The sequence below is a fragment of the Choristoneura fumiferana genome, chromosome 17 (genome assembly GCF_025370935.1).
Source record: "Choristoneura fumiferana chromosome 17, NRCan_CFum_1, whole genome shotgun sequence".
NCBI classification, from domain to species: domain Eukaryota; kingdom Metazoa; phylum Arthropoda; class Insecta; order Lepidoptera; family Tortricidae; genus Choristoneura; species Choristoneura fumiferana.
The window spans coordinates 17076070-17102180 of record NC_133488.1 but is presented as its reverse complement, the minus strand read 5'-3'; the positions used below and the strand labels follow the sequence as shown (position 1 = coordinate 17102180).

The 26111-nt window shown below is 34.9% G+C and overlaps 3 protein-coding genes across 9 annotated transcripts; all 3 read left to right on the top strand.

Annotated features, from left to right (window-relative positions):
• Positions 1 to 470: 470 nt before the first annotated feature.
• LOC141437379 (uncharacterized) lies at positions 471 to 12787 on the top strand. 2 transcript variants are annotated; one of them, XM_074100691.1, is made up of 4 exons: positions 471 to 717; positions 8144 to 8155; positions 9255 to 9434; positions 12623 to 12787. In XM_074100691.1, exons 1-4 carry the CDS (start codon positions 699 to 701, stop codon positions 12784 to 12786), a joined length of 375 nt encoding a protein of 124 aa, XP_073956792.1. In that variant the 5' UTR covers positions 471 to 698; the 3' UTR covers position 12787. The 2 variants fall into 2 exon arrangements, with proteins under 2 accessions (XP_073956792.1, XP_073956793.1); XM_074100692.1 differs by lacking the exon at positions 8144 to 8155 and having other exon boundaries at positions 475 to 717.
• Positions 12788 to 12931: 144 nt separating this feature from the next.
• Positions 12932 to 23972, top strand: LOC141437378 (uncharacterized). Of its 6 annotated transcripts, XM_074100684.1 has the most exons (23): positions 12932 to 13124; positions 13433 to 13498; positions 13910 to 13996; positions 14240 to 14338; positions 14418 to 14516; positions 15020 to 15106; positions 16749 to 16847; positions 17031 to 17117; positions 17209 to 17307; positions 17385 to 17471; positions 17546 to 17644; positions 17828 to 17914; positions 17994 to 18092; positions 18165 to 18251; positions 18326 to 18424; positions 18498 to 18596; positions 18681 to 18767; positions 19140 to 19238; positions 19818 to 19925; positions 20140 to 20220; positions 21255 to 21395; positions 22246 to 22427; positions 22943 to 23972. In XM_074100684.1, exons 1-23 carry the CDS (start codon positions 12971 to 12973, stop codon positions 23030 to 23032), a joined length of 2322 nt encoding a protein of 773 aa, XP_073956785.1. In that variant the 5' UTR covers positions 12932 to 12970; the 3' UTR covers positions 23033 to 23972. The 6 variants fall into 6 exon arrangements, with proteins under 6 accessions (XP_073956785.1, XP_073956786.1, XP_073956787.1 ...); XM_074100685.1 differs by lacking the exon at positions 17828 to 17914; XM_074100686.1 differs by lacking the exons at positions 17031 to 17117; positions 17209 to 17307.
• Positions 23973 to 24620: 648 nt separating this feature from the next.
• On the top strand, positions 24621 to 25907 carry mRpS18A (mitochondrial ribosomal protein S18A). Its single transcript, XM_074099959.1, has 3 exons — positions 24621 to 24816; positions 24903 to 25199; positions 25710 to 25907. The coding sequence occupies exons 1-3, from the start codon at positions 24714 to 24716 to the stop codon at positions 25850 to 25852; spliced, it is 543 nt and encodes a 180-aa protein (XP_073956060.1). The 5' UTR covers positions 24621 to 24713; the 3' UTR covers positions 25853 to 25907.
• Positions 25908 to 26111: the final 204 nt, after the last annotated feature.

Sequence of the window (26111 nt, the reverse complement as noted above, 5' to 3'; positions counted from 1 at the left end):
ACGGGTCCTATTCTTAAATAATTTTAATGTCAAAATAACTCCAATCAGTATGGCATAATTTCATTCAGAATGATGTTACTTTATCCTAAATGCAAAATATAATACGGGAAAGAAATTTAATGTTAAAAAACTACATTTCTTTGAATTCATACTTACATATAAATTGACTCTATAAATAAGTCTGAAAATTACCGGAACTATGTTAGAATAAGACCCCTCAGGTTTTAGGGTTACCAGTTACATTTAAAATCTACTTGTTTGGTAGAAATTATTCCCAGTTTCGGCGTTTTATGATTTTGAGTTTTGATATAGATTCCAAGTAATTATATAATCACCATTGCCTAATATATGCATGCCATTATATAATATTTCGAATGTATTACACTAACAAAGCTTTTCAACTTTAAGCTTTTAATTTCTTGCAATAACTAAACGCAAGCGTGTTGCGTCATTGATAAAAATAAACCGTGTAGACTGCGGTTCACGTAGCGGCCACATGAAAATTGTTTTCGCTGGCTTTGCTTGCTTTTGCTATAGTTGTCTAGTTGAACCTTGGACGTATTTCGAACAGTTCTCACGCCTGGAGAGGCGCGTGCTCTTAATTAGTTTGGTGCAAAATTAGAAGTGGTTTAAAAATAATTCGCCGATAAATACTTGTGATTAGTTTTTAAAGTTCAGTGAATCAATAAATCCGGAAAATGTTCAGCGGAATTGCAGGTCAGGTTACATTCGTATTCTTTTTATATTAAAAAAATCAAATAATAGGTACCTGATTACAATCATATTAACAATTCTAAATTCTTAATATATAGTTATATATAGTTCTTAATAGAACTTAAATTTATAAATTTGAGCAAATTAATTAAAATTATATTTGGATATGAAATTTAAGCCTACTAAAAGTATTTATATGAATTTTTACATAAAGCCTTCTTACAATATACAACAAATATATATTTATAAATAGTTAATTTGTAATATATTGTGTTGTGCCTTTACAGCTACGTAGTATAGTTAGCACATTATTAGTATTATTACGTAAATCAATAACATATTTTTTTGCGACTATAAAAGTAGCTAGAGCTATTCACTATAAATAAATATTCCCATGAATTTATTTACCAAATTATATCTTAGATTAAGCAAACCTAAGGTCGAGTGTGACACCCCAAAAATTTTTTTTTATTTTTAATATAGTAAAAAAAATTGACAGGTAAGCTGTACGTAAAAATCATTTTTAATTTAGCTGTGGAATTTTTAGTGTTGAGATTTCCTTGATGCCCTCTATCAACGCTAAGTAATTCCAATACCTATAGATGCTATTACTTATAATAAAAGCTGTTAGTTCCTAATTAGTGCTTTAAGTAGCCAGTTTCTAAACATAATGAAGAAATATATTTAAATAATGGAATAAAATAAAAATATGAAATAAAAAAAAAACTATGATATGATTCTGCATGATGATTGGATGCTAGCGACTAAGCGTATGTATCTAATGACTAAGCGTACCTAATGACTAATCGTACCTACCTAATATTATTAGGTACGCTTAGTCGCTGGAAAACTTTATTTTGACATTGTCTGATTTGATATGACGTCTGAAACACAAAATTATCACCGTTTTATATGTATGTAGTGTATGTAGAACTGGTCAGCTCAGCAATTTTCCGGCCGATCTACGCTACCTTAGTACAAATTAGAACAAATGCTTTTTGAATTGCATTCACCCATTCCTACACTACCTACTTACTTTATATTTTACTTGTACCTATACATTATACCTTCATCGAAAATTAACTACAGTGAAATTTGGGTCATTTAGGCACCTAGGTCACAGAATAAGTACCTAATAGTAAGGAGCTAACGAGTAAAGTCGATATAAAACACGATTTAAGTATTTTTAAGTTTAATATGCGAAAATACTAAAAAAAAAATCAAGGCAATCGAGTAAACAATTATTTCCGTCTGTCAGGAAGCAGTTCCATCACAAACATCATCAGACAACAAATATCGAAACTGGGTAGGTAGGTAATATTATTTTGAATAATTAATTTTAACGTATGCAACAAAATAATTAAATAAGTACTTAATTTTTAGTATCTTCTCCAAAATAAAAACGTCTCAATTGCGTGCGTCACTTTAGGATAGTTACCTAATGATCCTGTTTTAGAAAAGTCGGAGCAACATCGTATTTTTTTGCATTCGGTAGACACATTAGATATTACAAATGTCGCGGAATAGTCAAACTGAATTGCGACATTTATTTGTAATTGTTATGAGTAGTGCTGTGATCACGTCTGGGAATGAATCGTTCACTCTATTGATTGAGCTTGTGTCACGATCCCGTCCCGACACGACCTTAACTTAAGCACAGCATTCCCTAGCGTGTGATGACTCATTCACTCTTTGTTAGATACCATTATCTAATGCCATTGTTTTTTGTTAAATTAAAAAAAATAGATTAAGCTATTGAAGGTTTCAACGTGCTGTTTGTTGAAATAATGGTGCGTTAATTATTTAAATAAATTCTATCTCGAAACCTTGGTAAGTTTTTATACCACAAAGAATTTTACAAATCTGTATAAAACGTAGTAGCTTCCAGTTTTAGACGCGTACGAGTACGTGTCCAGAAACAAATACAAAATAGGCACTACGCAGCAATTCCACATTGGTCATTCATTATTTAATCACACAACGGTGTAAATAGAATTAAGACTGGTCACGCAAACGCAACGCATACCTATTTCGAAACAATTTGCATGAGCAGAATATTTCAATTGAATTGATTCCAATATTTTTAGCACAAAAATACCTAGGTATAAATGGAATTAATGTTATTTGAAAAAAAAACAAGGTGGTACTTATTTTGAGAAAATTATATTGCCAATTGTAAAATTTGACATTCAACACTGCTTTTTGATAAATTTGAGTTGAAGATCAAAACAGTTAACGAAATCGACGTTAAATTCGTCTAAAAAATAATAGTACCTAACAGATCTGATTAGTTTGTTATTTTTTATGCATGACAACGATTTTTTTAAATATTACCTATTACTTAGCCGCGTATCCACTAGAGGCAGCTCAGGCCGAGGCCGCGCAAGTGGAGACGCTGCCGAAGGCACGGCTCAGACTGAGGCTCCTTTGAGCACGGCCAAAAAACCGACAAAATATGGCTCGGCTCGCGGTGCTCGGCCTGAGGCTGCTCTAATGGATACGCGGCTTTTGAGCGCTATAATAACGTAAACAAACACCATAGTAATTAGATCCGGACTATACACATACAAAAACATACAGTGTCTGATGGAGGGCGTGTGCACCAAAACTTGGTAAGTACAGTCAATACGATACGGCCAAGGCTTTCGAGCGAGTTGAACTTTTAGACGATACTTCGGTATTTTTAGGAGCAAATTATCTATTTATTTACCTTTTTGTACCTACAAGAGATGCGACATTATCAAATTTACAATAACGTGACTGTGGTGTGAGCAAAGAATGGTGTGGCCTTTGATAGCAACTTGTAAGTAGGTAGCACTATGGTTTGGATCGAGTTGCTACGCAGCAGTAGAATAGGAAGAAGAAATTCTGTTATTAGCAAAGCTTAGGCTTAAAGTTTTTATGGATAACGTTGTCATACAACAATCATAATAAATACCAATAAACATAACTATAACCTATGTTATAACTACATTAACTACTAAAATCATAACCTTTTAATTCGACTGCTGTAGTCGGGCTAAAATTGAGATATTGGTTAGAATTATGTTAAAGAACTTTACTAGTAAGTATCTACCTACTTAATTATAAAACGGTAATTATGTGAACAATCGTGATCTATTTTCATGCCTGCTTTCCTAATAAACAAAAATTCTTATAGCGTGATTATCGCAGCGCAAACATAAGATAACCATTGTTGTTCCATCAAGTAGAGGCCATCGCAATCAAGCCAAAACAAAACCAAAACTCGCTGCAGGCGCGATGACATCATCAAGGTCGGTCAGTCAGACTGGCCCGACTGTAGAACGATAGGTATGTACATGTAGTCCATCTGTCTCACCTGTGGGTATTATATCGAAATAAAAGCGAAAAGGACGGAACTTATTCGGTAATATTGCCTGGCAAAAATATTAGGTAGGTGCATGATTCTTATTGTGTTCAAAACATCAATCTGGCCACTGAAACGAAAATAAAGTCAGGAATGCGAGAGTATTTCGAGGCCGAAGGGCGCGCGTGTTTATTAACATATGGAATATTTCATTTTACCAGTAGGTACTTGTAGTCTTATTTAATTCAAGTAAAAATATTTGAAAACACCTTTTCTTTATAAATTAGGTAGGTACCTACGTTAACCTATTTACAAAGCAATTTAGTTGATTATACCTATTTAACATTATCAGCACAAAATAGGGATTATGAGTAACATTTTTCTTATTAGATGCTACGTACGCTCACTTTCGTTATTTAATTATTCACCCCTGTTATTAATTTGAAAAGTAAAATGCGCTATTGCGTTTGCGTAGTCCACTGAGATAGCATGCATCAGAGGAGGAAATAAACCATAAATGTAAAATTATGCCACACGCCGCGCTCAGCTTCTCTTTCAGGTCAGGATCATTTTTTTTATTTTTTATTTCCATGTCTTCAAGTGATTTGAGCAACTTGTGAAGTCGCTTCCTTCCTTTTAATAACTATGTCTGAGAACAAACAAATCCATTTGAATTTAACACACCTCGCTTTAACGTCATGTGGTGGAGCGACGTAATTGATTAGAACCTTGATCACTGTAGCGTGTGATATGAATCAACACTTTAAATACATTAAGAAAATGACTATAACGTAGGGAATCATTCGTGTCCTAGGTATCATAATTGTTCTCATGGTAGCTGCTCGTTGGCAGATTACAGATTCCATTGTGTGAAGGTCACTCTTAATAGAACGAACGTTGGTAGGTAGGTAAGTAACGTATGGCCTATAGGTTCCTGGAATAAGCCTATGTGGAACAATGATGCAGTTTTTATAGGATCCTTGTCAGCATTGCCATCTCGGGCCTATCACTACGTTATAATACAGAGACGGTTATTTGTGTGTAAGTAAAAGTGAAAAACATCAATATTGACTAACTAAACAAAACATTCAAGGAATTTTTACTTCTTTATTAGCTTCAATTACACAACAGACTTTTATTTAACTTGCCTTGCCGGGTCAGATTTTTAGTTGAATTTTATCTATTTCTAGTGGTCGATTTGGCTTGATATGACAGTGTGCACTCAATGAACCAAAAAGTCAGCGCAAAAGCTTCAATTATGAATATAATTCAAACAGTTTTTCGGCCGTAAAATATTTTGAAATGTTATAAAAATAAACCGACGTAACAACATGGCTTGCCAGTAGGTATCTCAGTGCAGCACAACTTCACGGAAACGCTTTTTTTTGCATTCTTATACGAAATGACATCACGGGCGACGGAATGTGATGTCATGGTACTTAATAGCTGGCCGGATATTATCTCAATTGGCCCCACGCTGCTTGCGAGGGAAGGAATGTGTAGTGCTATTACCAATCTCATTGATACTACACTTAGTCTGGAATAGAACGGTCACTACACGTGTTCGTTGCTGCCGGATTTTCAATAAAACTGTTACCAAAGAACGGATGCTTTTTTATCAGAGTTCAATAAACAAATGAAAGATAACAACTCGCTTTGCAATCCGATAAGTAGATATAATTGTCTATAAAGAATATCATCATTCATCATTCATCATCATATCATTTTTATAATGATAACATTATAAAAATGCTGTAAAGCTCTGTTAAATAAAGCCACATTAAAATAATTATAAAGTTTGTGCTACTTGTTGCTAACACTGCCTTTAGGTGTTTAATTTAGTGATACCAAAATAATTCGAACTCTACTACAGCTTAGATCTATCACCGTCACCCGTACCTAAAACAATATAAATATTAAGATTGGTTTTTGGAATCTTTTTGTATTTTTTATTTCAATTCCAAATTTTTACTTTTTACGGTCATCCCGTAAAACCTAAATTGAAAAAACAAACTGAAATATAGATGCACAGAAAGAAAAACCAGAAAAATAAGATCAGCACTGGGAATCGAACCCAGGTCCTCGGTATTCCGTACCGCGTGCTATACCGCTACACCACTGCTGGTCAACGGTACAGACACGAATTTTCCCTATGCACCTCATATCTCAGCTTGTTTGTTTCTTATTTAGCCACATAAGCAGACCTGGACCTGGGTTCGATTCCCAGTGCTGGTCTTATTTTTCTGGTTTTTCTGTGCATCTATATTTCAGTTTGTTTTTTCAATTATAAATATATTGACTATATAGTCAATATAAATTTACACGTTACTCTGGCTAAACCGTTAATGGCTTAGGTATTCGTTGTCCTAGTCTAGGTCACTAGGTATTCCGCAGTAATAAAATGTCTAGCATAGATGGATCAATATTACCTGAAGCTAGACTTTTGGGGCCGAGGCCCAGACTGGCTGGCATACTGTTGAACTAACAATTTAGGTACGCGTATTATTTAAGTAGATATAACTAGTTTTAGAACGTTTGTGTTTTATCTTGTCTGGTAGTACAGTGCCGTATGGCCGTATAGCTATAGTTTTATTCAATTTGCAGCCATTAGGTACATGACGTCATGGCTGACATAAACTCGATTGCTTAACAAATTATACCATCAGTAACAGCAATATCTAATGGAAATTTTATTACAGCTGTAAGCATATGTATGGAGCTTTTATCTTTGCATTATAGCTAAATTTAAGAGATTAGGTTTCACAATAGGTATTGTATCTAATTTTGTACTTATATTGCATCGAACTACAAAACCACTAATTCAATAATTAGACTTCATAGTGCTACTCAGTATCTTTGGTTCTCATCTTAAAATAAACTTTGTCGACTTTAGACTATTAATATCTCAAGCAAGACTCGAATGCATTTTCGTCGGAAATTGAAATTTCTCACAATTCCGCTAAAATTGGCACCGTGGCGGATCTCACGCGCCATTATCTCACGATATATTTATAATCCATGCGCACATGTTATCACCATGAGTGATTCACTTTAAAGAAATTTCACTAAGAAATTGAACGAGGGTACCTAGATATTAGGATCATTTCTAATCTTAAGAGTACCTACTTCAGCTCAAGTATTCAAGTACTTTTATTCAAGTGTTTAAACAAGAGCTGTTCAAATTACGTAGCATACCTACCTACTTACAAAAACATAATAGTCTTACTGGTTTTCAACTGAAAATTTCAGGTTTATTCGATTTGAAATATAGTTTATAGGAAGTGAATGAAAATAGAAACGGTGTGCCTGAATTGGTTTTCGCAATCGACGCACTATCATTGAAAGTCCGATCGTCGTACAATGTTAGTACTGTTCTGACAGTGAAAATTATACCTTATGGAAAAAGCTAGTTCCCCGGTATTGCAGTAGCAACGACGCAATACAACTTTTTATCCTTATGATGTTTTGTTCAAGTGGTCCTGGAGAGTTAAATAGGGCATCGATCAATCAGTGTCGATTGCGAAATCGGTCAGAGGCGAGCAATGATCCCGGATCGGTTGACCGACTCCCAAATCTATTTTCATTCGGTCAAATGAATGGGACCAATGCACGCGCGTGACACTTATCGAGATGTCAATTACCCAGCACGCTCCTTCCTAGTGAATGTAAATGTTCCACCACCCCTCAATTTTTTAGTTCCTATTACTTAACGAAGCAATGCACAACACGTCTTATCTCTTAGTGTCATTTTTATTTCAAAGCATGTATTGCTCGCTACCGTTTACAATAAAGATTACGATTATAGTTCTGAAATTGTCATGTGCCATTGCTTTTAACATACAACAGTACTGATAGATTAAGACTTCGTAATTTAGCCTGCTCATATCTCATTACTTGTATTATCAAAATCAACACACAAACATAAAATCTCGTAGGTACATGCTTAACATAACTTTCTCGTACCTTCACCAACTTTATTTTATCTCGATTGGCTCCGTAGCGTAGTTAGCACATTAGTTAATCATAACGACCTTGAAGTTCAAACATATCTATGGTATACTTATACCTAATAATAATCTGTATTTTCACGCTTACTGGTAGACAAAAACCTTGGTGAGTCTTAATATGTAATTTGGACAAAGAATAATCACTCATAAACTTTGGAATATGGATATCTGTTTATTCGTAAGGTTTAACCTACATAAACAAGGAGGACAGTAACTGCGCAGTATTCAATACTGGGGCGGCACAAACATCTCTGTTTATTGCAAGGGGCCCCTCCCCTCCCCATCACCTTCGAACTCTGATAGCTTAGAAAAGACGCACCTCTACCTCGTAAATTAATATAGGTATACAGTGTTATTTTTGATTTCCGTTAACATTGCATATGAAGTTATTTTCTTAAAGACACTCGTGGCCTAATTCTTACTGATGAAAAGGTACCTAATCGATAATTGACTTTCTTAATTATTCGCAGTGAAACCTGTGAAACAGTGAAAAAAGTCCTTTCTTGAAGCTAAATTTCGTACGCATATATGGCAGAAGGTTAAAAAAGTGCTTTACACTTGTCAAGTTTCTCTCAATGAACTGAGCTATCTGTCGAAGTTAACCGAAATCAGCAAAACACAGTGTATGTGTGATGTATCACAACAAGAATCGGAATATTTATTCCAGAATATTTATGAACATTAAAATTTGTCAACCTTAACCAAGAGGCCTGTGTAGTTTTTAGTTTAACTTCACAGTCCTCTTAAATATTCGTGAAAAACTTTCACAACAATATTTAGTCGATTTTACCCTACGACTTGCTGAAATATTTCGGATTAATCTTGTAATAACTTGCACAATGTGGCCCCGACTAGGTATATAAAAAAAAACGCCAAAATATAATTGATTTAGGATATTGCAGAAAGTTAATTTACAAAATGTACTAAGAGAATTTTCATCCAGGAAAATAACAATAATTCATTGCAATAAATTATCGTTGGTGTGTAACTGCACAGAGATCACCTTGACCGAGCCGCATAGTCGACAAAATCAATAACGCGAAGCTTCTCGTGTGTTAGTTTTGCTCCAAAGCTGTTTTCTCGGCAGACTGCGCTGCAACACACTAAACTTGTTTACTCCCTACACCATTTAATGAATGAACATTAAGCACCGTTAAACTTTATTACATATTCACATCTAGTTTAATTTAATGGTATGTAAACAGGGGCTTTCAAAAGCATTGGCGAGAAGACAGCGTCTCTTTTCGAGAGGAAGAAGAAAGATGCTGAACAAGTTGCTTCGGAGAAGGCGGAGGAGGCCGCCCAAGTGGTCGAAGACCACGTCAAGAAAGCCGGCGAGCTGGTGACTGGTGCCCAGAAATCTGCTACTGATGCTGCGAGCTCAGGTAACTGTATTTTAAGTTTGTACAAGCCAATTGCTAGGTATTTACTCTGATTCACGTAAATGACTTAGCAAATCTGCAGATTTAAAAATCCATGGTTTAATGTCGGGAGCTTTATTGTGGTAGGTATATACTATTTTAAAAATGCATCTAGAATTCAAAAAATTAAGATCTTAAGCAATCTGTTAAAAACGAGATAAAACCAATTGATAATAGTAATTGATTAAATCTGTAAAATTTGGGACAATAAACCTATTTTTTAACTTAACCACTAATGGATATAAAATTACCATGTCAATTAAAAAAGTCTACTTCTACCATCTGGCTTAAATAAGATGTTCGTTTCATAACTAACTGACATAATCCAATACGTTTAGGGGCTGTTTCACCATCCATTGATTAGTGTTAACTGGCGGTTAGGTGTGGTGCCGTCTCTATTTGTTTAGTTCGAATAGACGGAGACGGCATCACATTTAACCGTCGGTTAATGCTAATCAATGGATGGTGAAACAGCCCCTTAATCTCCAGACTATGGGACGGTGATAAGACTACCGATTAGCTGTATTTAAGGCAGACGGAATTTTACCGTTTATACGATGCCCTTCTTTGCCATATAATTTATTTAACCATAATTACTATTGTTTGTGTTACTCCTAGTGAATAAATAATAACTAAGTACTATACATGTAAAAGTATTGCTAAAAGGTAACAAAATGTATTTGCACGCATTTGTGTTTAAAAGCAAATAAAATATTTGAATTTGAATTTTGAATATATGCGTACCTACGAAATTTAGCTTCGAGAAAGGACTTTTTTCACTGTTCCACTGCGAATTATTAATGAAGTCAATAATCGATTAGGTACCTTTTTATCAGTAAGAATTAGGCTACTACTAGTTAGGGCTGCCATAACTTCTGCGAACCAATACGGGAAGATTTCTCTTTCGATGCCGAAAACTCGTAAATTACATAATGCAACGCCGATAGAGCCATATTTCTGGCAGTAGTTTGCTTAGTAGCAATTTTTGAGTCTGGATCTGGATACATCAGTGCATTTAATTTGGTAGTACAATCCAACAAATTAAAGGGTTGGTGATGCTGATGGATGACGTACAACTTATACGCTGTGGTCAACTGGGCAGCTGCTACTGAAATTTCCTCTTCCGAATATTTTAATAATTTAAATAACAAATGTAATTTTCAATACAAATGATATGAAAAAAAAAGAGAAAGATTATTAATTTTTTTATATTCATATTATTTATTTATTATTAAAAATGTAATATATAAATTATAATTAAATACTATATAATAATTATTTATATATTATATTTAATACTTAATATAATATTATTCATAATAATATATATATATAATATATATATATATATATATATATTCAATAGTTAATTATTAATTATTATTTATTAAATATTAATATTAATAAATTAATATTAATTATAATTTATATATTAAATTTTTAATAATAAATAAATAATATGAATATAAAAAAATTAATAATCTTTCTCTTTTTTTTTCATATTATTTATATTGAAAATTACATTTGCTATTTTTTTTAAAAATTAATGTAAATATTAAATTATTAAGTACATACATATAAATATATATATATATATATATATAATAAAATTAATTTATATTTAAATATTAACCATTTGTAATGATTTATATAAGTAAAAAAGCTAAATTAAGCTTTTGGGTTCATACCCCAAATATAAAGGAAATCCCTTTTTTTTAAAAATAAAGTGCCTGATAAAAAGGATTATTCTGATAGGATAAATCATGTAGAATTCTACCTTTATTATATTTTATAGAATTAAACTATATCTAATAATATCAAAAATTATTGTGCATCTTACACTAAAATATATAATATGAATTTATAATTCATTATAGGTTTAATTAATAACCTATTTTAAATTTTTTTTTTTATAAATTCTAATAAAATATTTTTTATATTTATTTTATTTTTTAGTACTTTAATTTCAATTTCCTCAAATTCATGATTTGTTTTTTTTTTAAATCATAAATGTAGAAATATCCTAATCCGCGTTTTACCACTGCCGGTCGGGCGGGCCACGTGCCTGTTTTATTTTGTCGAAATACGGGAAAAATGCGGGACATGTAGTAATACGGGGCGGTATGATCAATTACGGGCACAGCCCCGTATATACGGCTCGTATGGCAACCCTAACGATGCCTGTTCGATTATAATTGCAATTAATTTTTGATGGCTGCGTGTTAATAAAATTAGAACAATATAAATACTATTGTTTCTATTTAGTTCCAGAAGCGGTGCCGCATATATTAATAGTTTTTCTACTACTGTTAACTGGTTTACTTAATCACGAGCACTACCCAAAGATCATGCAGGTGGATTCACAAGAGCTGGCACGAATGTGTTGAACGAAAGTAATGTCACTTAGATAAGTAGTTTTGTAGGAAAATAACAGATGCATGACGTTTTCATATTTGTGTAAAGTGAATCATTCATTCGTGCCAGCTCTCGAGAATCGACCTGAACATAATAATATAACAAGATTCTAAAAAAACCAGCTAGCACTTGTATTGTAATCGTTATGTTGTTGCTAAAACGTAAACTCCGTCACTTACACGAGCAAAAGATACAACCTTTTGAGTTTATTTTCTTACAAAATCCGTGGGAATCAAAAAACGTGGAGATTGAGACGCATTATATATACAGGATGTAACATTCAGAAAGTATGAAACTATAAGACGTACGAAGATCTGTTTTAGGAACCATGTCATCGATTTTAGCAATAAGAAAAACTACATTCAAACATTTAAGTGAAACTAGTACTTAGCCCGGGAATCGAACCCGGACGATTTGAAAAATAAAACACATTATTAAAGAATATGAAATACAATGCATTTTATTCATTCTAGATAATCATGTTTCACATTAATATTTATTACTCATGATCTACACTAGCGATATCCAAATAGAAATAATTAAGTTTTATTTTTCAAAAAAATCCGGTTCAATTCTCGAATTGAGCAAACGTTTTTTTTTTTAAATCTATAAATGCAGTTTTTATTGTCATTAAAATTGATGACATGGCTCCTAAGAACAAATTATCGTATGTCTTTCCCATACTGATCGATCTGAATGTTACACCCTGTATACTCACATGAATAATTTAAATTTAGCCAATGACGCGAAACACTCTGCCATCGATGCATTGGACAAGGAGCTGTCAAAGGTGTCCCTGGCGGCTGGAGAGGCCAAAGACGCTGCCAGCAAAGCCGTGGCAGATGGGAAGAGGGCTGTCGACACCACTAAAGGTAAGTTGCTAAGAAGCCAATCCAGCTAGAGACAGTCTGGATTGAAATGTTTAATATGTAACAGTTTGTCACGAATTGAGCAAACGTTTTTTTTTTTAAATCTATAAATGCAGTTTTTATTGTCATTAAAATTGATGACATGGCTCCTAAGAACAAATTATCGTATGTCTTTCCCATACTGATCGATCTGAATGTTACACCCTGTATACTCACATGAATAATTTAAATTTAGCCAATGACGCGAAACACTCTGCCATCGATGCATTGGACAAGGAGCTGTCAAAGGTGTCCCTGGCGGCTGGAGAGGCCAAAGACGCTGCCAGCAAAGCCGTGGCAGATGGGAAGAGGGCTGTCGACACCACTAAAGGTAAGTTGCTAAGAAGCCAATCCAGCTAGAGACAGTCTGGATTGAAATGTTTAATATGTAACAGTTTGTACAATGCTGCGCAGGATTAGGAGCAAGTAAAATGTAAACTGTTGAAACTGTTGTTCCAGTTCTAGCTCTAACGAAATGAAGGTATTGAGAGTTGCAAATGGTAAATTCCCTAAGAATTATTCCATTAGGTATATATCATGTCACAATTTCAGAAATTAAGAAACGCTGTTAAGAAACGCTGTTAATATTTTTTGTAGTTAGAGCTTATTTCTTATGTTTTTCTTTTGCAATCTCCGTAGATACCCTCGCAACAACTGTAGATAATACCAAAAAGTCTGCTGAATCGGCGGTCAACTCAGCTAAAGGTAAAATATTGATAGTTTTCTTTTCAATTGAGACTTCTATTTAATTACTAACCACACTATATTTAATTTTCCGACTAGTACACCGGGTGAAAGAACTAATATGGTAGAAAGGTGAAAGGTAAATAAACTCATTAGAGTGCCATTAAGAGCTAAACAGGCTATCGTAACGTTTCTGGTAAATACCTGGGATTCAGCCAAAAAAGGGTAGGCGGTTACGTTTTCGTTGTTCTTGGCACATCCGCTACTTATTTGTTTTGTGCATATTTTAGTTGTAATTGCATTTTATTTCTTTGTTATAAAATTACGTTATAAGCGTGTACGCACTAGTTTTTATTAGATTATGTAAATCAGTCACAATTATTAGCAGTAATAATTTTGACATTAAAATATATTTTTGTTTGGTTATTGTAGACACTATAGCAAGCACAGTAGACACAACCCATAAAGTTGCACAAAGTGCTGTCGAATCAGGAAAAACATACGCTGCCAGTGCTAAAGGTAGGTTTAGTTAGTGTTTAACTTCTGAAATTGCATCATGTCAATAACACATACTCGTAGGCAGATAACTAGATTTATTTTTTATTTAATTTATGCTTGTCTACCATTTTGAACACAATTTTATTCGGATGAATGTAGATACTATACACAAAACTTATCCCAAATAGATGTCGTAACCGGCAAGTTATGATGCTTGTGCGTTTTTTATTTCTTGGTTTTATTTACATGGCTTTTCATTTTTAGATACAGCCGCGAGTACTGTACAAAGCACAGTAGAAGGTACTAAAAATATTACCAATAGCGCTATTGAAACTACCAAATCGTACGCGGAAAGTGCAAAAGGTACCAATCTGAACAATTTAATGTATATTGTGCTAACCCGTGTGGATAACATTATGTTTTTATTTGTGTTATGACTTAGATACCGCGCAGCACACGATCCAAAGTGCCATGGATACCACAATGAACGTGGCGTGTTCAGCTTATGATATCGGCAAATACTATGTAGATAGCGCTAGAGGTATATTAACGCTTTTTAATCGATTGCATTGAATAATTTATTGAATCAGGCGTTACTTTGCGGAGGTCCATATCAATGAACTAAAAGAATTTCTTAGCTCACCCGCAACCTTATGATAGTTAAGTTTATGCAGAATAGCGTGTTCATGCAGTTCCTCCACGTCCACACTGTAAGAATCAACCATCAGTACCAGTCTAACATCTGGTAGCATAGTGTACGGTTGTGTTGCTCTGAAGATGAGCTCTGGTTTAGTTCGAAACGCGTCAGTGTTGTGATAGATGGGTGTGTGTGATTTGTGTGTGTTGTTACAGTGTGGAGGTGGAGGACCTACATGAACACGCTATTTTGCATAAACTTAACTATCATAAGGTCGCGGGTGAGCAAGAAATTGACAAGATTTCATTTTTTTAACTCCTGTAAATTATTACAGGGATCGAAACATATTTTAGTTTAAAAAAATATAATTTTGATTTATTTTTTATTCTTATTTTATTTTCTCGTAGATACGGTAGTGAGCACTGTAGATAATACAAAGAAAGCAGCACAAAGCTCAATCGAAACTGGTAAAACGTACGTCGACTCCGCCAAAGGTAAATTTCAGTTCACAACATTTATGTGTCGTCGGCTTACATTGACGTCTTATATGTTTGCTTTCGCTTGTAGATAGTATTCAGAATACAGTCCATAGCACATATGACAACGAAGCAAGTTGCTCAGTCCGCGCTTGAAAAGAGCAAATGCTATGTCGATAGTGCTATAACTTTTGCAGGTGGTAGGACCTTGTGCAAGGTCCGCCCGGATTGCTACCACCATCTTGCTCGCTAATCCTGCCGTGAAGCAGCAGTGCTTGCACTGTTGTGTTTCGGCGTGGCGAGTAAGACAGCCAGTGAAATTCCTGGCACGTGAGGTATCCCATCTTAGGCATCTAGGTTGGCAACGCGTCTGCAATACCCCTACCCCTGGTGTTGCAGATGGTTATGGGCGGTGGTGATCTCTTACCGTCAGGAGACCCACTTGGTCGTTTGCCATCCAGTCGAATAAAAAAAAAACTTTGTTCCTACGGCAGGCGAAAAAACGGACAATGACCGAAGGCATTATGTTAGCGGCAAAACAAAACGATACGTATCGCTTTCCATGCACTTCTCTGTATCGTTTCGCGTAGTGCGCGCGTTTTGTGGCACGGGTCGGGCGAGCATTAGGCAGGGATAAACAACCTGTTTTGTCAGGTTTAGTATGACGACCCGTGGATTTGGATGAAATTAGATATGAATATACCTGGACGCCTGGAATAATACATAGGCTACTTTTTATTCTGATATCCCCACGAAATCGAAATAAAATCTTAAAATTTTAACCTTGAATTGGGCTTACAATAGGTAGGTAATATAGATTGGTATACTAACAATTGTTTGCACTTGTCTTGGAGAAAGTTCGGGAGAAACAAACACGCAGTAGGATCCTCCTTCACCTCGACAACACTTATTGTCGTATCGTATACCTCCACTCCAGGCGAACGATGGACTATTTGGCGACGTCAGACGTGATTAATAGGTCACCCGCCATATAGCTCCGACCTTGCCTTGCCATTCTTAAATATTCCCGAAAATAAAATAAAAACTTCGATGAAAACGTTTCATGGACCCCGAGGAAGCAGTGGCTGCGTTTCAAAAAGCTGTCGAAGAGACCCCTAAGGACAAGTGGGCAAAGTACGTTTCTCAGTGGATTTATCGGATTCAGCGATGTGTTGACGTGAATACTGAATATACATTGTTTTTAAAAGATGAAATAAAACTAATATAATATCTGTTTGACCCTCATAAGTACGAAAAACTGGAATCACGATGTCATTATAATAAAATAAAGTTGATTTTTTGTTAAATGTTTATTTTATATAATAACTTGCCGTTATTTATAATAAGTAAATAAAATTTAAATTATATTTTCCCATTCATGCACATTGATAATTTTTGAATCTCACCAAAAAAGGTTGGTGATCACGTTGGTGAGCACTAAACGTCAATGTTCGTTTTTCCGCCTGCCGTAGGAACAAAGTGTAAAGGTATGTAATATTCGCAAATAAATATTAAACTACATCATAAATATATACATTTTAAACTAAATTTAATGCTGTAGGTACTGTGGTACCTATCTTATGCTGGAGCTAAATATCATAAATTCGCAAACATATAATTATAATAATATGGATATAAACATATGTTTTTTGGTATTTAGATACAGTGACAAATACTGTGTACAGTACTGTTGATGCTACAAAAAATGCTGCTGCTTCAGCCACAGAAAAAGGCACAACCCTAGTGGGAACCGCTAAAGGTAGAATTTATATTCTAATTTCAAATTAAAATTAACTTTAAATTTAAATGTAACGAGTATGGATGAATTTTTTTAAAGCTTAAAGTCGTGAGACGGATTCGAGTTGAATTAGGCACTAATTATAAGGACCTGAAATACTTTTGGATTCTTTGTAATACGTTAAACCAATCAATGATTTTGTAGAGACGGTAGGAAACGCAGCAGACGCAACTAAAAATTTAGCGACGACTGCTGTTGGTACGGGCATTACTTATGTAGGGAGTGCAACAGGTATTTATAAAATAAAAGTTTTATCATGTTTTTTCTTACTTGAATATTAGAAAGAGAGATTATGTATCTAAAATACATTTTTTTACTGTAGATAAAATTGCAAGCACTGTCAGTAGTACTGTAGATGTTACTAAAAACGTAGCTGCGTCCGCTGTAGAAAAGGGATCAACACTAGTAGGAACTGCTAAAGGTATAATTTTGTTTTGTTTAGTATGTTATTTTATTTTTTCGTTTGTTAGTTTGGTTTAACACTGATATCATTCGTAGATACTGTCGCTAGTACCGTAGATGCAACCAAATCCGTAGCCGCGTCTGCTGTTGAAACGGGATCTTCATATTTAGGAAGTGCAAAAGGTACTTTATAATTCCTTTTGATTAATTTTTCGTAAAGTTTTCTTTTTTTTTTCATATTTTATTTTTATTTTTAGATACCGTAGTTAATACTGTTCAAAGAACTGTCGATGTAACTAAAAACGTATCAGCTTCTGCTGTCGAAAAGGGGTCAGCTTTAGTAGGCAACGCTAAAGGTATTACCTTGTTCCGATATTTTAACCATTCACTTTGAGTTTTTTTCGGAGTTATTTTATAATTTGTAGATACAGTAGCCAGCACTGTTGATGCCACTAATACAGTTGCTGCGTCAGTTGTTGGAACTGGCACCTCTTATTTAGGAAGTGCCAAAGGTATTAATTTTTTTTTATAATTTGTAGATACAGTAGCCAGCACTGTTGATGCCACTAAAAATGCAGCCGCTTCGGCTGTTGAAACTGGCACCTCTTATTTAGGAAGTGCAAAAGGTATAAATTTATGTTTTGCTTCTTAAACTTTTTCATGCTGACTGGTTTATTTATGTATATTTTTTTATATTACTCCTAGATTCAGTTGCCAATACCGTCCTGAGTACAGTAGACGCAACTAAAAATTTGACAGCATCGGCCGTTGAAAAGGGATCATCATATGTAGGAACTGCCAAAGGTATTACTTCATTCACGCAAGAAAATATGTTACGTGTTATTTCATTTATTTAAATAGCATTATAATTTGTAGATACTGTGACCAGCACAGTCGATGCGACTAAAAACGCTGCCGCGTCAGCTGTTGAAACTAGCACCTCATATTTAGGAAGTGCAAAGGGTATAATTTTTCTCTTATCTTCATTATTTTGTTTTTGTTTATTGTTTTATATAATTATTTTTAATTATTTTTAGATTCAGTTGCCAATACAGTGTATAGTACAGTAGATGCGACTAAAAATTTAACAGCATCTGCTATCGACAAGGGCTCTACATATGTAGGGACTGCAAAAGGTAATATTTTTTATTTAGAGTGGAATTTACATTTTTAATTCAGTTACTATTCATTTTCAATTATAATTTTTAGATACCGTTTCGAACACAATTTCGAGCACAGTAGACGCTACTAAAAATGCTGCATCAGCAGCTGTAGAAACTAGTTCTTCATTTGTAGGAAGTGCCAAAGGTACCTTCAATTTCGTAATTCATTTTCATTAATTATTTTGTTTTAGTATTTTTTTTAAGTATATAATATGTTTTGTAATTTTAGACACTCTTTCAAACACAGTTGATGCTACAAAAAACGCTGCGGCTTTCGCAGTTGAGAAAAGCACCTCATTAGTAGGAAGTGCTAAAGGTACTAAACTATTTATATTCAAGGTTATCTTATTACAAAAGTTAAAATAAATTCCCCGTGTGTTGTCGGGATAGAATTACACCTCTCCATTTCTTCCGTGGATGTCGTAAGAGGCGACAAAGGATATAGGTTAAGGTATACCGTAGGCGATAGGCTAGCAACCTGTCAGTATTGTATCTTTTTTTTTGACAAACTAAACCTAAAATTGATAAGTGGCTCCGAAGCGTTAACGTTTTGTGTGCTCTGCCTACCCCATTTCGGAATACAGGCGTGATGTTTGTGTGTAAAATTAAATTTTATTTCAAAAAACGTAATCGTAATTGTTTTGTCAATCCGTTTGGCTTATTTATTTATTGCATCAATTTATTGTAGATACCGTAGCAAGCACTGTACAGAGCACTATAGATACCACTAAGGGTTACGCTGGCAGCGCCGTCGATAAAGGAACATCATTTGTCGGAAGTGCGAAAGGTAAAAATATACTTCACGTTCCATCTATACTCAGAATAAGAAACAAAGTAGTTTTTCCTGTGGACATAAAAGTTAACAACTTGGAGTCATCAAAATTCTGTTTTATTAAAAAAAGGGCTATAATAAGACCGCGCTACTTTCAGATGTAAATGTCGTATCCACAGGAGATGAATACCTACTGAAATCTGTGTATCACACTTAAAACTGGCCAGACCAGACCGACATCCATCTATGTCGTGATTTTCACTAGGCAAACGAAACTCGTGTCTGCTTCACGCATTCCATATTGTTTACCTATCCAATGACCCCTTTATCTGCTATAACCTCTGCACTTGCTATAAATAGCTGGTGTAGTGCAAGGTACGCGAGGGCATTATGTGTACGCCTGCATATATTAAACACACACAAGTGACTAGTACTTTTCCCATGTCTAGTTTAACCTTTAGAACACTGGCATCTTATAAAATCATTACTTTTAAAAGATACCAAACTATAATTACCTAGTAAATGTGAGCTTTATTTTACTGGTTGCATGTGGTCCTTTATTTTCTACTAATTTTTTTTTTCACGCTTTCTTAGACACCTTAACAAGCACAGTCTTTAGTGCGACAGAAAACACAGAAAAGCCTGTTGAAACCTGTTCCGAAGACACTAAAAGCCTCGTAGAATTTGTGGAAGATACTAACGGTAACTATGCCTACTTATTCTTTATTTCTGCTTTACATTTTTCTTTCTTCATCTTTACTTTGCTATCGCAAAATTAATTCAAAATGGCGTCGAAACTTTACCTCCAACATTGACTGAGACCAACGGTGTTGCTGACAGCTTTAATGGTTTGTATTGTGACTCAACCGTTCTGTTGTTGGGTGATTTCAGTTTTAAAATGTTGTAACGTTTCTAGATAAGGTTCAAAACAAATTCAGTCCAACAAAAGCTGCGGAAACGGTGGATAGCTGTAAGAAAGTTGGCGAGAAAACCACTGGTACTTGAGTTTGCGGAGTGACAGCTTTTATAGAAATAATCTAACAGTAACAGAGAACAGAGACGATTGTTGAGAGGTTATTCGTCTATAAAATATCGATGATACGGGTCGGGTGGTGGTTGAAGTGGTTGAAGTGCAGAACTAAAATAAGTATTTTACCTGCAATTGTCGCAATAGGTAGATATTATTGACCTTGTTAAACACCAGAAGAGGCATCAATATTTAAAAGATGTTGAAAAAGATTTAGATTGCATTGAGTGTTCATGTTTGTGTCCTTAAAGTATTACAAGGTACTTACTATACTCTTGTGACTTTTTATGAACTTGGATAAAAAAAATTGAATGTTAACAATAATTTTTATTCTCTCATATTTGCGATATTTAGGGACACGAATGGGACTTTTGGACGCATAATCATGACTACAATAATGTTTTTTTTAACTTGTGTTGTGTGCTATTTGCCGTGTTTTAAAGTAAAATACAATAATAAATATAAACATTAGCCTCATGAATCACTGGATTACCTAATAAAATCTTACTACTAGCACAATCATCATAAACAAGTATTGGTGATAACATCATTATTTACGAAGCCCGAATTTCATAGTAGCCCTAGCCCCCCAATAATATCTTCATATAATCGCCGCATGCGTGTTCAATCGACTGATATTAAACCAAAATTACGATTCATTATCATCATCATCCCAGCCTATATCACGTCCCACTGCTGGGCACAGGCCTCCTCTCAGAACAAGAGGGCTTTGGCCATAGTTCCCACGCGGGCCAAAATTACGATCACCAGGTATAAACCTGCTTCTCTGTTTTAAATAAAAGAATTCACGCACGGTACTGGCGCAGTCGGCAGCATTTAATCAGCAGGCTCTATACTACGAAATGCAAAATTCGAACTTCGTATCTTGCCGTCCCGCTGACGCTTATTTTATTTAATACGAGAGTGAGAGGGACGGTGCGATACGAATTTCGATTTTCGAATTTCGTAGTAGGCCAGGGCGTAACAGTTGTTTTGTTGCGCAGACACAATCAATACGACGGTAGGCAACACGAAGAAGGCGGCTGAAGAGGCGAAGGCGCAGGCGTTGAAAGCTGCCGAGGAAGCCAAGGAGAAGGCGAGGCAGGCTGCTGATGCTGCAGCTGCCGAGGCCAAAAGGGCAGCCAGTAAGTTTGCGCGTATACACTAGATACCTACAAAATCTCTACACTTATGACAAAAGGTGGTATCTCATAGTGAAAATACCATATACGGGACTTATCACGCTATTTTTACACAAGTAATATTGATTAAGTTTTATTGATTGGTGTGATAGGGCGACTAATAAAAGTGACCAAGTGCGGGTAGTTCGTGATACGAGTGCCGGTACTATTAGTGATCAAGTGCGGGTAGTTCGAAGAAATCGCGCTGCTAGGCGGACTTGACACCCCACACTTCAGTCTACTCGTGACCACGGCAATTGTACCGTTGTCGAAACGTCGAGGTAAATATTACTTGTGTAAAAATAGCGTGATAAGTCCCGTATATGATATTTTGACTATGAGTAAGAATCACGAAAGTTTAAAACGTTAGGTGGTATCTCGAAAACAGATTGCTCGAGTTATCTATAATTATTGTGTGGCTTTAGACATTTCTGCATCAGATTAACCTAATGTCCGATGAAACTGTTCGCGCGACCAAGCCCTCAAACAGCTAATATCTATCTATTTAAAGTCCTAATAACGGTCGACAGTACGCAGAACTACGTACGTACCTAATAAGAGAAAAATAATGTTATAATGTGTGAGTATTTCTTTCCACAATCCTTTTTGGGCCGCATCTCTGCGATACTTGACCCATTTTTGAGCAATATTTAACTTTATTACAGACAATTAGGGAAATAAATACTTACACGAGTTTTCAGCCATACGCGCGGTCGCGTTTGTAGGTAGCTCATGAGACATTTATATCCCTCTTCTTATTAGTTCTGTGGGACAATACCTAATGCTGATAATGCTGATGTAACATCCATTCTAGATGCAGCACTAGAAGAGTCAAAGAAGGCGGCGGAGAAGGCAGCCGCGGACGCGAGCAATGCCGTGGACAGCACGCTCAAGCGAGTGGAAAATGCTGTGGACGAGGGCCTTAAGAACACGGGACACGTGGTGGACGCCAAGATCAAGAAGGGAGACAAGTTATTAAGCGAGAAGAGGGACGCGGTAGGTTTTGTTGTACACGTTTCAAATTGGGCCAATCAAATCAGAATTTTTGGATGAATTAGATAATTTCGTTTTAATGCTTTAAATATTTGGTCCTAAATGCCCATAATCCGAGTAAGCGCAATTCCCGAAGAAGTGCGTAACTTATGGGATCCAAATAAATGCAAAATTTGAAGGATCCAAATAAAGGTATTAATAAAACGAAATACTTTCTCAAAACGCTTTTTAAGGATTCTATTTAATTCCCTTGTAGCCTTGTAGGTACAATGTGGTTTTTGAGGTACCATGCAATCTTGATATGTGATCCATTATTGGTAAAATAACGCGCATAAATATTTGCCATGGTTTTTTTTTATTTAAAAATAACACTAAAGTCAATATGTAAAAAATTAATTAACTATTAATTAATCCGAAAATTCACAACTCTTCTTATAAGAAGCCCATAGGAAGGCGGAATATCAAGTAAACAACGACCTTATTTGTGAAGAGAATACTCATGGTCTTTTTGTCCCCAGCTGATCTCCAACTTGTCGTCAGCTGCTCACGACGGCTCCGAGGGTGCCGCGGGCCTCCTCAGCAAGGGTCTCGCCACTTTCCCCAAGTAGACCACCTCGCATCACCTTCACCGTGCGAGTGGACTTGTCATTCATGTACCTGCCAATTACGTTAAACATATTGCTACTGCAATTGCAATTACAGTGTTTAAATGCAAATATTTTTGTACTGAAAACTAAAATGTTACAATTTTATTTTATTGGGTATTTTTATTTAATCAATTGCAGTAGGTTTAAAGGATTTAAAAAATCTTTATTTTTTTATCTGAAGATAAAAAGGAAATGATTAATATTCAAGTAATATGTTCGATCCGCTTCCGTATTGGTTTAATTTGAATTGCTGGTACAAATATTTATATGTTAAGTTGTAATTAGTAAGCGTTACTCAGTAAATTAAATATTATTGTTTCTACGAACAAACACATTTTATAAAATATACAATAATTTGCATTTAAAACTGCGTTTGACAGTTTAAACTGTATTTTTACCGCATAGTTTACACAATTTAAAACTTTTGAATCCTAAATGTGGCACAATATTGTAATCTTAGCCTTTGTTCTCCTTGTAATCTAATTATTTTTATTTATTGTAAATACGTTATTTTATTGCCTACTTTATCCATGTTTGTCGTTAGTACATCAGATAATGCAAAATGGACTTTATATAATTTTTGCAATGTGCTTTGCTTCAAACCGTCCGTAACAGCCTTAAAAAAAACATGCAAAAGCCCCTGAAGAGTGGCCTATTCATATACCTACTTTTAGACTTAGTGACATCAACTGCATGGCAGTTTATTTTATTATACTCTATTATACAGCTTTTGTCGTTGCTTGATATTATTTTATAATTATTATTCTAATCTTAAGGCACAAAATTTTAATTACAAATTTGTTGAATGTATTAGTGTGCTATTCTTAATAATGGATCTTTGTTAACAATTTATCTGCGTAATCTGTCATAAAAGTGTTGTAATAAATACATTACCAACGCCCTTCGCATATTTTTTTATTTTTATTCCCAAATTAATTACCAAATAATTGTACACTGAATATTTTTTTAATGAAGTGGTGTACCTAATTTTAATAGGTCTATTATCAGTCTTTCCCAACCTTTTGCAATAACCGAGGGCATAATAGAATTTAACTTTAAATGATGATTTTTGGATAGGACCGGCCCTCGGTTTTGAAATACTCTTAACTCGTTTCTCTGGCCGGGCTAACTCATCTCACGGAATTATAACTTACAAGCTTTTGCTCGCGGTTTCGCCCGCGTGGAATTCGGTTATCGCGCGCTGTTCCCTCGGGAACTGCATTTTTCCGGAATAAAAAGTAGCCTGTCACTTTCCGGCCCATAAACTATCTCTATGCCAAAAATCAAGTCGATCCGTCGCTTAGTTTTGACGTGAAAGACGGACAAACATACACACAAACACACTTTCGCATTTATAATATTATATAGTATGGATTATTTAAAGAACAATAATTCACCTTTTTTAAATCTCCCGCTTTTAGGACGGAAGTGAAGTCATCAATATTTAAATGTTACTATAAATACTAATAAGTTTCTACCACTGCGAAAATACTTTTGCATCCAAATACTAAACGCTTTTTGACAGCTCCTTCATTCATTCATTCTCTGCATTCTTATTCGTTCGACAGTCGACACTCGACACTCAACAGCAATCTAAAAAAACAAATCTGACTGACTTTTCATAAAAAAGAATAATAAAATAATGGCAGCTCTTGTTAGAGCTGGGTTTTTGTCTGCCAAAAATACAGTACTTTCAACAACGGTACGGTGCTTATCAACCACCAAACCGCTTAGATTAAAAGAGAGTAAGTTTTCACTTTGTTGATAAACTAATGGGTAAAATTATAACCTCAATTTTTTTCAATTTCTTAAATTTTACTAAATTTTTTAGTCAAGGAGCAGAGAGAAGGGACAACGTTGGTTGTGGAAGCTGTAACAGCAGCATCTCCTCGTTCTGAACTGCTAGTTCGAGCTGAAAAGATAAAGGACCTTGTCCCCATTGTGACCGAAGCTAGCGCGAAACCTTGCTATATGTGTGCCTTGGGTTTAGACGTAAAACACACCGACGTGCTAATTCTCAGTCAGTTTGTGAGAACAGACGGGTGTATGTTGCCTCGCCGCATCACGGGTCTGTGCCGCCGTCAGCAAAAAAAAATTGGAAAGATGGTTTCCATGGCTCAGAAAGCTGGTAAGAAATAGCTTGCGTAAAATTTTGTAAATATTTATTTTTGATCCATTTCTATTTTATAGAAGAGTTTGGGGTCAGAATGTCAGGAAAGTGACATTTTCCACTAAATTTTAAATTCTTTGCCAGATATAAATATCTTGAACCTGTTTTGTTCAGCGATTAGCCATAGACATACTATATGTAAATTTTTGATATAACCTGCGGAGGTATCATGTCTTTGTTCATATTTATTTAAAGGAAATATACTATGTGTTGAGGAGTGTAGTAATTCCATTTGAAGTTCTGTGGTGTTTTGTTTGTGGCATGGTGTCTAGTCTGATATGGTGCGCGTCACCTCGTTTAACTTAAGCTTAAACATGTTAACTATAGCTATTTGTGGGATCTTGTAATTGGCTCTGTGTTGCTATTCCTACTACAAATATTGTGTTTTTAGCTGTTGGTTCTCCTTAAATAAATAAATACCATGCAAGTTAAATAACAGTAAACATATTTTCCTTTTATTTCCCTCAGGTCTGATGATAAACCTTACCCCAGCAGCCTGTAAGAAGGATCCAACCAGGAGGCGGGAGCACAAGAAGTTTAATACTTACTTTGATGAAAATACCATTTTTATGAAGAAGATACCTAAACCCGTTGATCGGTTCAAGCGATAAGTTGTTATTGCATTAGTATATTAGTTCAATCTGTTGTAAAATAAATATTATGTATCTTTTTGTGTATATTTATAATATCCTACTTCCTGATGATATTGTTATCATTACATTGTCAAAAATCCTACTAGTATTATGTAATGAAATTAGAAAGTTTGGTTTGTACTGAGACAAGATATGTTTAATGTTCCATAAAATGTACCCGTGGAATAGTATTTTAATTTTCTGGGGTGCTATCAGAGAATGTAACCATCTCATCTCT

What these genes read in the sequence shown, in the direction of transcription:
- mRpS18A (XM_074099959.1), top strand. Translation starts at nt 24,714, where the DNA reads ATGGCAGCTCTTGTTAGAGCTGGGTTTTTGTCTGCCAAAAATACAGTA. An exon ending in ACCGCTTAGATTAAAAGAGA is followed by an intron (nt 24,817 to 24,902) that starts GTAAGTTTTCAC and finishes TAAATTTTTTAG; the next exon opens with TCAAGGAGCAGAGAGAAGGG. An exon ending in TTCCATGGCTCAGAAAGCTG is followed by an intron (nt 25,200 to 25,709) that starts GTAAGAAATAGC and finishes TATTTCCCTCAG; the next exon opens with GTCTGATGATAAACCTTACC.
- LOC141437379 (XM_074100691.1), top strand. An exon ending in TACTGATGCTGCGAGCTCAG is followed by an intron (nt 9,435 to 12,622) that starts GTAACTGTATTT and finishes ATTTAAATTTAG; the next exon opens with CCAATGACGCGAAACACTCT.
- LOC141437378 (XM_074100684.1), top strand. Translation starts at nt 12,971, where the DNA reads ATGAATAATTTAAATTTAGCCAATGACGCGAAACACTCTGCCATCGAT. An exon ending in TTATTTAGGAAGTGCAAAAG is followed by an intron (nt 17,915 to 17,993) that starts GTATAAATTTAT and finishes TATTACTCCTAG; the next exon opens with ATTCAGTTGCCAATACCGTC. An exon ending in ATTAGTAGGAAGTGCTAAAG is followed by an intron (nt 18,768 to 19,139) that starts GTACTAAACTAT and finishes AATTTATTGTAG; the next exon opens with ATACCGTAGCAAGCACTGTA.